The sequence below is a fragment of the Pteronotus mesoamericanus genome, unplaced genomic scaffold (assembly GCF_021234165.1).
Source record: "Pteronotus mesoamericanus isolate MK-2021 breed Mesoamerican mustached bat unplaced genomic scaffold, CSHL_Meso_final scaffold_174, whole genome shotgun sequence".
Classification (NCBI taxonomy): domain Eukaryota; kingdom Metazoa; phylum Chordata; class Mammalia; order Chiroptera; family Mormoopidae; genus Pteronotus; species Pteronotus mesoamericanus.
In genome coordinates, this window is record NW_026555309.1 from 46,657,051 (window position 1) to 46,669,025 (window position 11,975).

At 69.5% G+C, this 11,975-nt stretch overlaps 2 protein-coding genes across 3 annotated transcripts; one reads left to right on the forward strand and one right to left on the reverse strand.

Annotated features, from left to right (window-relative positions):
* The first annotated feature begins 246 nt into the window (after nucleotides 1-246).
* LOC129084401 (sphingomyelin phosphodiesterase 5-like) lies at nucleotides 247-2,327 on the forward strand. The gene is made up of 7 exons (XM_054590650.1): nucleotides 247-1,082; nucleotides 1,180-1,252; nucleotides 1,482-1,622; nucleotides 1,703-1,792; nucleotides 1,878-1,941; nucleotides 2,020-2,155; nucleotides 2,230-2,327. Exons 1-7 carry the CDS (start codon nucleotides 255-257, stop codon nucleotides 2,320-2,322), a joined length of 1,425 nt encoding a protein of 474 aa, XP_054446625.1. The 5' UTR covers nucleotides 247-254; the 3' UTR covers nucleotides 2,323-2,327.
* Nucleotides 2,328-2,392: 65 nt separating this feature from the next.
* Nucleotides 2,393-11,975, reverse strand: OPLAH (5-oxoprolinase, ATP-hydrolysing). 2 transcript variants are annotated; one of them, XM_054590591.1, is made up of 27 exons: nucleotides 11,902-11,975; nucleotides 11,227-11,450; nucleotides 10,961-11,152; nucleotides 10,403-10,502; nucleotides 10,208-10,331; nucleotides 9,904-10,099; nucleotides 9,662-9,827; nucleotides 9,443-9,581; nucleotides 9,298-9,365; nucleotides 8,904-9,169; nucleotides 8,655-8,767; nucleotides 8,398-8,568; nucleotides 8,058-8,195; nucleotides 7,831-7,969; nucleotides 7,599-7,711; nucleotides 7,230-7,381; nucleotides 6,611-6,771; nucleotides 6,422-6,523; nucleotides 6,176-6,350; nucleotides 4,468-4,652; nucleotides 4,191-4,337; nucleotides 3,960-4,094; nucleotides 3,627-3,776; nucleotides 3,348-3,505; nucleotides 3,105-3,265; nucleotides 2,832-2,929; nucleotides 2,393-2,592 (listed from the first exon to the last, which is right to left on the reverse strand). In XM_054590591.1, exons 2-27 carry the CDS (start codon nucleotides 11,395-11,397, stop codon nucleotides 2,446-2,448), a joined length of 3,867 nt encoding a protein of 1,288 aa, XP_054446566.1. In that variant the 5' UTR covers nucleotides 11,398-11,450; nucleotides 11,902-11,975; the 3' UTR covers nucleotides 2,393-2,445. The 2 variants fall into 2 exon arrangements, with proteins under 2 accessions (XP_054446566.1, XP_054446567.1); XM_054590592.1 differs by lacking the exon at nucleotides 11,902-11,975 and adding an exon at nucleotides 11,768-11,892.

Below are 11,975 nucleotides of genomic sequence, written 5' to 3' on the forward strand. Positions count from 1 at the left end.
TTCCGCTTTCCTTTTTGTTCTCAACCGCCGACAAGATTTCGCGCGGGTGAGAGGGCGGTTTCCTGGGCATATATCTCCGCCTGCGCCCGCGCCCCCAGGCTCACGGGCACCTTCCCGGGTCAGCGCATAGATTGTGCCACCTGGCTTTTACCCCTGTGGCTCCCCACCAGCTACAGCGGACGCACCAAGTCAACTCGGACGGTGGAAGCGAATGAGTCGTGGGGGTGCCCCGCGGCAGAAGAGCCCCGCGCACCATGCAACCTCCGCCGGACTGGCCCCCGGTGCCTGGCGCCTTCACGCCCTCGCCCTTCCCGAACCCTGTGCTGCATGCCCTCCACGGCCTGGCCCGCGCGCTGCTCTTCCCGGCCTACTGGGCCCTGGACCAGCTGCTGGGTTGCTGGGCGCCGCTGGCGCGCCCGAGCTGCCTACAGTGGCTGAGCGTCTCCTTGGGAGCCGGGGGGGCGTTCCTGCTGCTCGTGCTCGTCGGCCTGCCTCTGGCTTTGCCGGGCCTGCTGCTCTGGCTGCCGCTGCAGGCCTGGCGCCGCCCCTTCTGCTACCAGGCCCCTCCGCAGGGCTGGGCGCCCCCCGCGCCCTGGCGCCCCCCAGCTGAGCCCGCGCGCTGCTTCAGCTTTCTCAGCGCCAACGTGTGCCTGCTCCCCGACGGGCTGGCGCACTTCAGCAACTTGCCGCACACCCAGCGGCGAGCCGAAGCGGTGGGCGCCGTGCTGCTCGCCGGCCTGCGGCCCTTGCGCTATGGGGCTATGGGCTGCAGTTCGCCAGGGACTGGGGCGCCCGGCGGGGTGCTGATAGCCACGGTGCCGGCGGGTCTGGACTTCGTGTGCCTGCAGGAGGTGTTCGACCTGCGCGCGGCGCGCCGCGTGGTGAGGCGCTTGGCGCCCAATCTGGGCCCAGTGCTATACGACGTGGGTACGTTCGGCCTGCAGCCCGGGCCGCACCTCAAGCTGCTGGGCAGTGGGCTGTTGCTGGCATCCCGCTACCCGCTGCTGCGCGCTGCCTTCCGGTCCTTCCCCGACGCTCGTCGCGAGGACGCGCTGGCCTCTAAGGGACTTCTTTCTGCACAGGTAACCGCCCACTGGCGGCGGCGCTCCCCGGCCGGGGAGGAGGCGGGGCGTGCGGGCAAACGGGCGAGGGTTGCTGGGGCTGTCTGTGGTGTTGCAGGCGCAAGTGGGCATCCTGGACGGGCGCCGCGTCGTGGGCTTCCTGCACTGCACGCACTTGCATGCGCCGAGTGGTGAGCCCGGGGGTCGGGGGCACGTGTGCAGACCGAGCAGCGGACCCCACCCCCCACCGCCTGCCTCCCACCTTTTTTTCACTGCCCCTTACACCTCGTGTCCCTGCGTGTCTGGGTGGGCTCAGATTACCGGGGAAGGGTGAGTGATGGGAGGGTTCAGCTGTGTCCCGGATTTGAAATGACATCGGGGCTGAGTTTTCTGCCCCCGCCCCCACCCCCAATCCCACAGAGGATGGCCCCCTGCGCTGCAAGCAGCTAACGGCGCTGCTGGACTGGGCTGAGCAGTTTGAGGTTGAAAGCAACCACAGTGACGAAATTGTGGCCTTCAGCGTGCTCCTGGGTGACCTGAACTTTGACAACTGCTCCCTACGTGAGAGGAGGCTGCAGCGAGGTGGGGCGGAGCGGGGAGGCGGCCTGGCCTTGCCCACCTAGCACTGGCCTTTCCTGCAGACGACGCACTGGAGCAGGAGCACCAGCTTTTCAGCTGCTTCCGCGACCCTTGCCGTCTGGGCACGCGCCAGGACCAGCCGTGGGCCCTGGGTACGGCACCCAGGCTGGGGGAGGACCCTGGGAGGGCTCAATTGCCGAACTCCTGCTAACAGAGTGCATCCCCGCCCTCCCTCAGGAACAGTATTGAGCACTTCCAGGCTCCACCACTCAGTGGCCTGCTCCCCGGAGATGCTGCGGAGGTGAGCGGCCACCTGCGGGGCCGGGCACCGCCCAAAAGGGAGGGGTGCCCTGGCCTTGACCACACCACCCCTCCTCAGGGCCCTGGAGCAGGAGGAAGGGCGCCACCACTACCTGGCAGGCCTTCCCCACGGAGGCCCCCGGGCTAAGCCCTGGCGGGGCCGGCGCCTGGACTACATCACCTACCGTGGAGAGCCAGGAGGCCTGCTCAGTCCAGTAAGTGCCAACGCGCAGGGCGCTGGGCAGGCTGGTGCTGGGACAACCCCCTTAACCCACCTCCCACCCCCCAGGAAGTAGAACAGGTGACATTCAGCACCGCCCTAGCAGGGCTCACCGACCACCTGGCCGTGGGACTTCGGCTCCGAGTTTCCATGGCCTCGTGAGGCAGGCGCACAGGCGACAGCTATGAGACCGGTGGAAAGAAGGGCAAGGAGGCGAAGTGTGAGCCTGGCAAGTCGCAGCAGGAGCAGGGCAACTGAACGGGTCTTTATTGTGTGGGCCCGCCCTCACACAGCCTCCTGGGCCCTGCGGTACTCGTAGACGCTGCCGCGCTCAGTGAAGGCTGGGGGCTGCGGGGGCAGCGTGGGAGGCGAGGCGGGGTCCTCGGGGTCCCCGTAGCCCCCGCCACCTGGTGTGTGGAGGCAGAACACGTCCTGTGGAGCAGAGGACCAGGGTCGGCACAGGCACAGCCCCCACCTACCTCCCCCTGCAGCGCCATCCCCACAGCACCGCATCCACAGAACCAGCCAGAGCCGTGGAGCCTGGTCTGCTGCCCCCTTTCCTTAAGGAGCCAAATTAAACTGAGTGGTTATTTTTGCAACTCCGTTCACCTTCTTTGGGATGAGAGCCGCTGTGGGGATGGAGATGGGACGGGACAGATGGCGATCCTTACCCCAGGGTACACGGTGACCGATGTCTTCCCGCCCAGATTCACCGTCCGGCCGTCCTTGCGGATCAGTAGGTTTAGGCCACGTGCACCAGGCTCACCCCCTGCAGTAAAAGGCGAGGTGTGGGGTGGCCCAGAAGGCAAGAAGAGAGAGGCATAGGAGGGCTTGCTAAGGAGACAGGGGAGACCCGGCGGGAGGAAGAAGATGGAGGGGAACCGCGCTGGGCTGGGATGAGGGAGAGGCGCTGGGCTGGGATGGGGGTCGAGGGAGGCGCTCACCGTGGAGGCCGTAGGGCCGGAACGCGCGGCGTTCGGTCAGTACGGACAGCAGCGCCTCCTCGCGGAAGAGCAGCTCACGGATGACACCATCGCCGCCCCGGAAGCGGCCGCGGCCCCCGGACCCCTGCCTCAGCTCGAAGCGACGAAGGATGACGGGATACCTGCGCAGGCCAATGGCTCCGCACGGCGGCCCCGGCTCCGCCCCCGGGCGTCCGCCCCCCCAGCCCCGCCCCCATCACGCACCTGCTCTCTAGGATCTCGGGGTCGGTGATGCGCGTGTTGGTCATGTGGCTGTGCACGCCGCTGCGCCCGTGCCAGCCGGGACCCGCGCCCGCGCCGCCCGCCACTGTCTCGTAGTAGCCCATATGGGCGTTGCCGAGGGTCACGTTATTCATGCAACCCTGGTGGGGACAAGCGATCGCTGCGGGCCGGGCGGCAACCGCTCCCTGAGCGCCGCAGCCCGCGGCCCTCCCCTTGCCCCATCCCCAGCAATTCCGAGCGGCGCCCTCCCGCCTGCCGTACCTGGGAGGCTGCGCAGGCCCCGAAGGCCCCCAGGATGACGTCCACCACGCGCTGCGACGTGAGCACGTTGCCGCCCACCACGGCCGCCTCTGAGGACGGGTCCAGGATGGAGCCTTTAGGAATCACGACTCGAACTGGCGCCAGGCAGCCCTGAGCAGGGAGGGGCCAGCTCTCAGGGGCAATTGGGAGATACGTCCACCCACTACCAGCACCTCTAGGATCATCAGTCCGTTATTGGGCTGCTGGGCTGACTTCGCCCCAGGCTCACCTGAGGGTGACCTGGGGCTTGGGGTGGACCTGCTGACCTTGCACACACAGGACATGTCTGCACACCTGGTTGAGCGGGATGTCACGGCCCACCAGGCAGCGCAGGCAGTAGATGAGGGAAGACAGCGTGATGGCCCGCGGTGCGTTTAGGTTGCCAAACACCTCCGGCCCAGTGCCGCTGAAGTCAAACACGGCACTGCCCTGCCCACGCAGAGGGGAGGTCAGCAGCAGTAAGGCAACCACACCCCAGACGCTCCATCCGCCTCCTCCGGCCACCCCGGTTCCCCGCAGCCAGACCTGACTCAGGTTGATAAGCACGCGGAGTCGGATGGGGGAACCGTCATCCATGTGGTCCTCCGCAGACACCTCCAGAGGCAGGCCCCGGGCCTGCCGGGAGGTCCCAAAGGCCCGAAGCATGTCCCGAACAGCCAGCTCAGCGTTTGCCTGGTAGGGATCATGTTCAGAGGCAGCCATACCACCTCCTGGGGGGGGGAGCAGGTGCCACCCTCCCTCCCTGCCCCGCTGCCTGGGGGCTGGCGCAGAGCTGCCCTCTGGCTCTTGCTCCCGGGCCCACCTGAATATGGCCCATGTAGGCCTGCACCACATCCAGACCGTACTGCCCGATGAGCTCCCCCACCAGCTGGATGCCCTTCTGGTTGGCTGCCACCTGGGCACGGAGGTCTGACAGGTTGTCGTGCAGGTTCCGAGTCCCACTGCAGCCGGGAATCTTGCCTGGGGCCCGCAGGGCCTCGGTGACCGCTGGACAGAGGGAGTCACCACTGAGCCACCCTCCACCCTGGGGGCTGCCTGGCGCCCCGCTCCGCGCCTGCCGCACCTCTGCTGGGCACTGTGGGGCCCCATGTTGGCCCTTCACTGGCTCCCCCTGACCCTGCTCACTCCCTCCGGCACCCCGGAGACCCACAGCTTCCTCTCACCTGCTGAACCTTCTCCTTCCCACGCCTCCGCCCCCACACACACCCTGGGCTGGGGCCGGCAGCCGGAGCAGAGGGCGACAGGGCACATTTGTCCCTCGGCAGAGTCTCCTCGCTCCTTCACTCCCTCCTGTCCTGCCTCCCCACCTCCTGGACCCGCTCTTTTCAGGCTTTTTTCTGGGCCTGCCTCCTTGTCCCCAGGAGCAAAACCACGTCCCTGAACCGTCCCCCATGCACACTGTCCTCTGCCCTGTGGCCCCCATGGGCCCCCGCAGAGCCACCCACAAACCACCCACTTTGAAAGAGCACCAGGTGGCCGCCTGTGCACCGACCCCCGACAGACCGGGTGCAGACCCCAGCCCCCCTCCAGCAGTGCAGGTCCCGGCCCAGGGGCCGTTCCTCGCTTCAGGAAAGCTGCGCTCAAGCCTAGGCCGAGGTCCTCTCTGAGGCTCCCTGGCCACTGGGTCCTCTGCACACGCATGCCCCTCCCTGACCGTGCCCCCTGCCCTCGCCCCTGATTGACCAAGGGAGCAGCCAGACCGAGGCCACCCTACTCATGTCCTCGGCAGCCTGTGGCCCTATGACGCCATCCTCTGCCCTGCCTGGGTCGCCTCCTCTCACTCCGGAATGCCCCCCGCTCTCCGACGCGACAGCCTCACACCTGCTCTGTGTTTTCCGAGGCTCCTCCCCCCCAGCGCTGACCCACCTTCCCTGCCGCTGCTCTGTGCCCGCTCAGAGCCAGGGCCTCCGTCCTCCAGCTGTTGGTCCTTACCCGGTCCCCTCACCCCGAACCCCATCAAGACCAGCACTGACCTCCAGTCAGCTGTCCCGCCCCACTGCCCCTGCGCAGGGTCCCGGCCACCTGGGACGCCCACCCACTCTGCGTGTGGCCGGGGCTGTCATGGTACAACAAGCGGACCCGCGGGCACCCGCTGGAGCCCTTCACAGCCGCCCGGCTGCCCCACCACCCAGGGACTCGGCCCCGGGCGCGGGGAGGCATTCCGAGGGCCTGCAGCCCCAGCCCTGCTATTTCTCTGCGGCCCCCACACCTGGTGCGAACCAAGTGCAGACTGAACACCTTGAAGTAGGCTCCTCGCCACGCTGTGCCTGGTCCCTTCAGTGTCCTGGCCAACTCCCCCCCCCTCAAAACCAATGAGGCCTTCCTGGGCCCAGGCAGAACTTAGCTCCTCCGGTCATCTCTGAGAGACGTCACCACCTGGCTCCCCCAGCCTCGAGGCAGGTCTGGGCCGGCGGATTGTGTCCCAGGGTCCGGCCTGGCTTGGCTGTAGGCAGCAGCCATGCGTGCAGCCCCCTGAACCCTGTCCCCGCCCCAGACCCACTGCCGCTCACCCTCTTCCTGGAAGACTCCTCCCTGGACAAGCTTGAAGGACAGAAAAACAGCGCCCTCCTGCTGCAGCGTGGTGGAGTGCGGGGGCATGGAGCCTGGCGTGATGCCCCCAATGTCTGCGTGGTGTCCGCGGCTGGCCACGTAGAACACGGGCCGAGCCTGTCCCGGCCAGAACACCTAGGAGTGGAGAGCTGCGGTCAGCTGTGTGGCCTCCCTGCGCCCCGAGGTTCCCGGGCAGCGGCCCTCACCGGCGTGATGACGGTCAGGTCTGGCAGATGGCTGCCCCCTGCGCTGGGGTGGTTGCTCAGCAGCACGTCGCCAGGGTGGAGGTCAGCCCCCAGGTGCCGGATCTGCAGCCGGGACATGGGTCAGCAGTGTGGAGGGGGTGGGGCAGAGGTGGGGCAGGCGAGAAGGGCAGGGAGAGGGACCCAACACACCTGGAACTGCACGGTCTCCTGCATGGCGCCCAGGTGCACGGGGATGTGGGGGGCGTTGGAGACCAGCCCCCCATCGGGCCCGAAGAGGGCGCAGGAGAAGTCCAAGCGCTCCTTGATGTTGGTGGAGACGGCCGTGCGCTGCAGGATGCGGCCCATCTGCTCTGAAGGAACAGAGTGACCCGGCGCCGCGGGCCCCGCCCTCCCGCAGCTCAGCCCCGGGCATGGGGAGGCCGGACCTGAGGCCCAGAGCCAGGACCAGCGAGGACCTTGGGCCCCATGCCCAGCTGCCCTGCCACGCATGGTGAGAGCCTGGTGCCCTCAGCCTGACGCTGTGGCGGTGGGGTCGCTGTGCTGAGCCCACTGCCCGTACACAGACAGAAGGCAACCCCCGGGCACAGGGCCGCTAATAGGAGGAGGACCACGCGCTTCCCAAGGCCTGCCAGTGCAGGGGGCCTGTGCCATCCCAGAGCCAGGGCCACCGTGCCCACCCTGCCACCAGCCAAGATTCTGCGCCTGTCCCTTCCCCGGGTGACACTTGCTGTGCCCACCTCTGCCCAGGAGGCAGAGCGTGCACCGGATGAGGCCGGCGGCAGGGCCAGGGGCCGGCAGGGCCACTCACCAGCGATGCTCATGAAGCGGTGCGAGAAGATGGACAGGTGGATGGGGTCCAGCTGGGCGCCCACCGTGCTGGCAGCCTCGGCCCCCACCGAGATGCGGATGTCCCCGGTCTCGGTCACCTCCGCCTGGCAGCTGGGCTCCACCAGAATGGTGCTGGGGGCAGGGCCAGACCACAGTCCCAACCAGGGACTGCACATCCCCTGGCCGGGGAACACCCCAGCCATGACGGGACCCCAGAGCCCCTCGGACCCCTGCAGCGTCGGGCAGAACCCCCCGCCAGGCTCCCACAGCTCACGCAGGCCCTCGCAGCTGCGGCCCCAGCCCACGGCCCCGCGGCCCCGCGGCCCCACCCAGCTAGGCCTCAGCCGACCTGTTGCTGTCGATGACGAGGCAGGGCCCCTGAAGCTTGTGCCCGTAGCCCAGCTCTCCCAGCAGGTACACGGGGGTCTCCTGGAAGCCCCCCTCAAAGTAGCACTGGGTCACCTGAAGAGGCGGGGGGTGAGTGAGGTTCCAGGCCCAGCACCTGTCCCCGGGACGTCCCTCCACACGTGTCCCAGTGCCCCTGAGGGTGTAGGTGGGTGTGCACAGGCGGGGCCACCAACCTTGTCCACCCGGGGAGGCCCGGTCTGGGCTTTGGGGGCGTCCTCCAGGCGAAGGCCACTGCGGCCGGTGCCCCGCACCCGCACATCGTCTACCACCACCAGCCGGTCGGGGATGATGAAGCCGAACTCCCTCATGTACCTGCACCACCGACCCAAGGGGGCCGTCAGGCGAGGCGGCCAGGACGGCCGGCCACCCGCCGGGGCTCCCAGGTGACGTGCCTGCCTACCTGTCCACGAACGCTGCCCCGAAGTCGCCAGCACGGGGCGAGCGGGCAGTGGCCGGGTGCTGGTGGGCGGAGACCATCAGCGCGCAGTCCGTGCCCTGGTAGCGCAGGTGCAGGAAGCTCTCGGTGCTGATCTGGGACCTGTCGTGGTCGCCAGGCAGGACATTCACAGAGGGCACCCTGCGAGGGCGCCTGTGCTGCTCCTCTGGCCTCACGGTCCGTCCTCCCTAAGGGGCCGGCCCCATCTGGGTAGTCAGGGGTTGAACTAGCGGGTCGGGACGGGGGCGGCACCTGGGATGCTGCAAGCCCTCTGCCCAGCCCGGCCCGCCCCCTAGGCCCCCACCTGGGGAAGCCCTGGGCCCGCAGGGCGTCCACACACTGCTCCTCCAGCCGGCTCAGTCTCTGGTCCAGCTGCAGGAAGGACTCAGGCGCGTAGGGCAGGGAGCAGGGCTCCTGCGCCTCATGCACCACGTTGGCCAGCGCCAGCCCCAGGGCCGACAGCAGCCCGCTGTGCCTGCAGGGCAGGGCCACAGGGCTGTGAGGGCAGCCCCCCCGGAGGTGGTCCCCGCCCTCGGCCACATGCCGCAGGCCCAGACACACCTGTGGATGTGCACAGTGTCCATGCCCAGGGCCCGGGCGATGGCACAGGCATGCTGCCCGCCAGCGCCCCCGAAGCAAGCCAGCACGTGCGCCGAGGGGTCGTGACCTCGCGCCTGCAGGGGGCCAGACGAGGGTGAAGAGGGTCGGGCGCTCAAGTACCGTCAGGCTCCCAACCCCACCCCTCCGTGGGGTTGCCTGAGTGGGAGGGGCGGTGGCAGGGCGGGGAGGCAAGGGCGAACGCGGGTGTACCTGCGTGAGGGCGCGGATGGGCCGGCACATGGCCTCATTGGCCACACGCACGAACCCCATGGCCACCTCCTCCAGGCTCAGCGGGGAGGCTGGGCAAGGCCCGTTGGTCAGAAAGCTGTTGATGTCGGTGGCCACAGCCTCCAGGGCCTTCCGGGAGGCCTCAGGGGACAGGGGCTGGTCCTCTCCCGGCCCAAAAATGCAGGGGAAGGAGGCCGGCAGCAGGCGACCCAGGACCAGGTTAGCATCTGTCACTGTCACGGGGCCCCCTGGGGGGGGCGCACGGTGTGGGGTTGGGGGCTGGAATCGGGGGACCAGGTGTGGGCAGTGGGGGCGAGGCTGAAGAGGCGGGCGGGCGGGTCAGGGCAGCACAGGAGGGTCCTGCAAGTGACCTTACCTTTCCGGTAGCAGGCAGGGCCAGGGTGGGCTCCTGCGGACTCAGGCCCCACCACAAACAGGCCGGACCTTGGGGGAGGGACAGCTAGAATTGGAGATGGGACGGCAGGCTGGGCACGGGGTCCCAGCCAAGGGCGGGGGCTGACCTGAAGAAGAGGCGGGAGCCCCCACCAGCTGCTACTGTGTTGATGTCCAGCTGGGGGACCTGGAGGGTGACACCTGCTGTGCTGGCCTCAAAGACGTGCTCGAACTCCCCAGCGTAGCGGCTCACGTCGGTGGACGTGCCTGCGGGGGCTGCTGGTGAGGAGTCGCCCCGCAGGCCTGGCCGCTGAGCCGCCCCGGACCCCATCCGTTGGCCCTCCTACCTCCCATGTCAAAGCCGATGACAGGCTGGCCACCCTCTGCCTGGTAGGTGGTGGCAGAATAGCCAACCACACCCCCGGCGGGGCCGGACAGCACAGCCCGGGAGCCACTGAAGGAGTCCATGGGCGCCAGGCCACCGTCAGAGCGCATGAACAGCACCTGCACGTCCTGCAGGCAGGCGAGCGGGCGGTGAGGGGCTGGGCACCCGCGCGCTGCGGCGGTAGCGGCAGGGGCGGGGCCTCACCTTGAGCTGGCCCTGGAAGCCCCGGCGGAAGCCCTGCACGTAGCGCTGGATGGCCGGAGTGAGGTAGGCGTCGGCGCAGGCCGTGTGCCCCCGCGGCACGATGCGCACCATCGGCATGGCCTCCGAGGACAGCGACACGTGCGTGAAGCCCAGCTCCCGGGCCAGCGCGCCCACCTGCTGCTCATGCTGGGCCCACCTGAGGCAACGGCCGAGAGCGCTGCACCTTCCACTCAGCCCCGCCCCCCAGCCTCGCCCGCCCCTGCCCAGGCGGCTCCCCACCCCCCACCCGCCAGCTCCCACTCACGTGTAGGAGTGCATGAGCACCACGGCCAGGCTGCGGATGCCTCGGGACAGGAGCCCCTCCAGCTTCCCGCGCAGGCCCCCCAGGTCTACGGGCTGCTGGACCTCCAGCAGGTCCCCCGTGCAGCCTGTGGGGAAGCCGTCGCCATTGAAGACCCAGGAGGCCATGCTGCCCCAGAGCCCGACACCGAGGACACACCTGTGACCGGCGTCCCGGTGCCCGGCTCCCCGCGGCGCAGCACCACGCGCTCGTCCACCTCCAGCACCTCCTCGTACAGCACCTCGGGCATGGGCACCGCCTGGGGGGGGCGGGGCGGAGGCTCAGCGGGGCCCAGGCCCGCGGTGGGCGGGGTTCCTGCACGGGCGGGCAGTGCAGGCGAGGGACTCTGTCCCAACAGGCCAGTGGACAGGCCCGGGGACAGACGGGGCGGCCCACCCAGGCACCTGCATGTGGCCGACTGCCCTGCCCCAAAACAGCTCCTTCCCCCGGCAGCGGGGGTGGGGGTGGGGCGGACTCCCTTCCCGCGCCCTGGACGGGCTGGCCTGGGCTGCCTCACACCTGGGGCCCAGGACAGGGCGTGGGGGCAGACAGGAGGAGCACAGCGCACCACCACTCTGACGCTGGGGGGGCGCCGCGTTCCACTGGGGGGGCCCGGAACCTCCTCTCTGCCTCTGGTGGCTGTGGGCTGGCTCCGACCCTTCTGAGGATTGCGCGCCTCAAGGGGACCCCGCCACCTGCTGGCATGGGTGAGCTCACCAGGTCAAAGAGGTCCTCGCGGGCCTGGGTGCCCACGTGCAGCAGGTCTCGGAAGCCACGGGTCACCAGCAGGGCCACCCGCTCCCCCCGCCGCTCCAGCAGCGCGTTGGTGGCCACTGTGGTGCCCATGCGGATGCTGGCGATGCGGCTGGTGTCCAGGGGCCGGTCCCTCGGCAGCGGCGTGCCCCCCTCCTGGGAACCACGTGGTTGGGGTCAGGCCTCTGGCCATGGGGTCCCTCCCTGCCCCACAGTCCCGCCACGGCCACCTGCTCCAGGATGCGGCGAATGCCTTCGGTGGGGGCGTCCGCGTAGTTGGCTGGGTCCTCGGAGAGCAGCTTCAAGACCCTCACATACCCCCCTGGACACTGGGCAAAGACGTCTGTGAAGGTGCCTCCCCGGTCGATGGCAAAATGGAAGCGCCCCTCGGGGCTGCCCATGGCGACGGGGCTGGAGTCCCGCAGGGACTCTTCAGTGTGTAGTCCTGGGAGAACTGGGCAGAGGCAGGGGGTGTTGGCAGGGACGGGGGCTCACCCACAGGTGGGGAGCCCGCGCAGAGTGGGGATAGGGATTCCAGGCCCAGGAGGGGCTCTGCGAGGAGCCAGAGCCGCAGGACCGCGCTCAGAGGGCCGCCTGAGGCAGGGCCAGAGCTGGGCGGGTCCGGGCGCCAGGCGGCGGGGGTCCCCGGGCCTGAAGCGGGCCTTGCAGGAGGGGCAGCCGCCGGCAGTCCTGCGGGGCCTGGGTCCCTTCAGCATGAGGAGGCGCGAGGCTGGAGCGGGTGAGGGGAGCTCCACTTGCCAGTGGCCCGACCTTGGGGCCAAGGCCTGGGGGACACGGACCGGCGGAGCCCGCGCAGGAGGCGGGGCGGGGTCGCGGCCGGGTTCTGCGGGGCGCGGCCACGCAGCCCTGGAGGGAAGTCGCGGAGGTCCCGGCGCTGGGCCCACCTGGCCGGCGGCTCCGCGTCGCTCGCCGTCTTTTCGGGACGTACGCCCGGCCCGCACCGCCCCAGCCCGGAAGC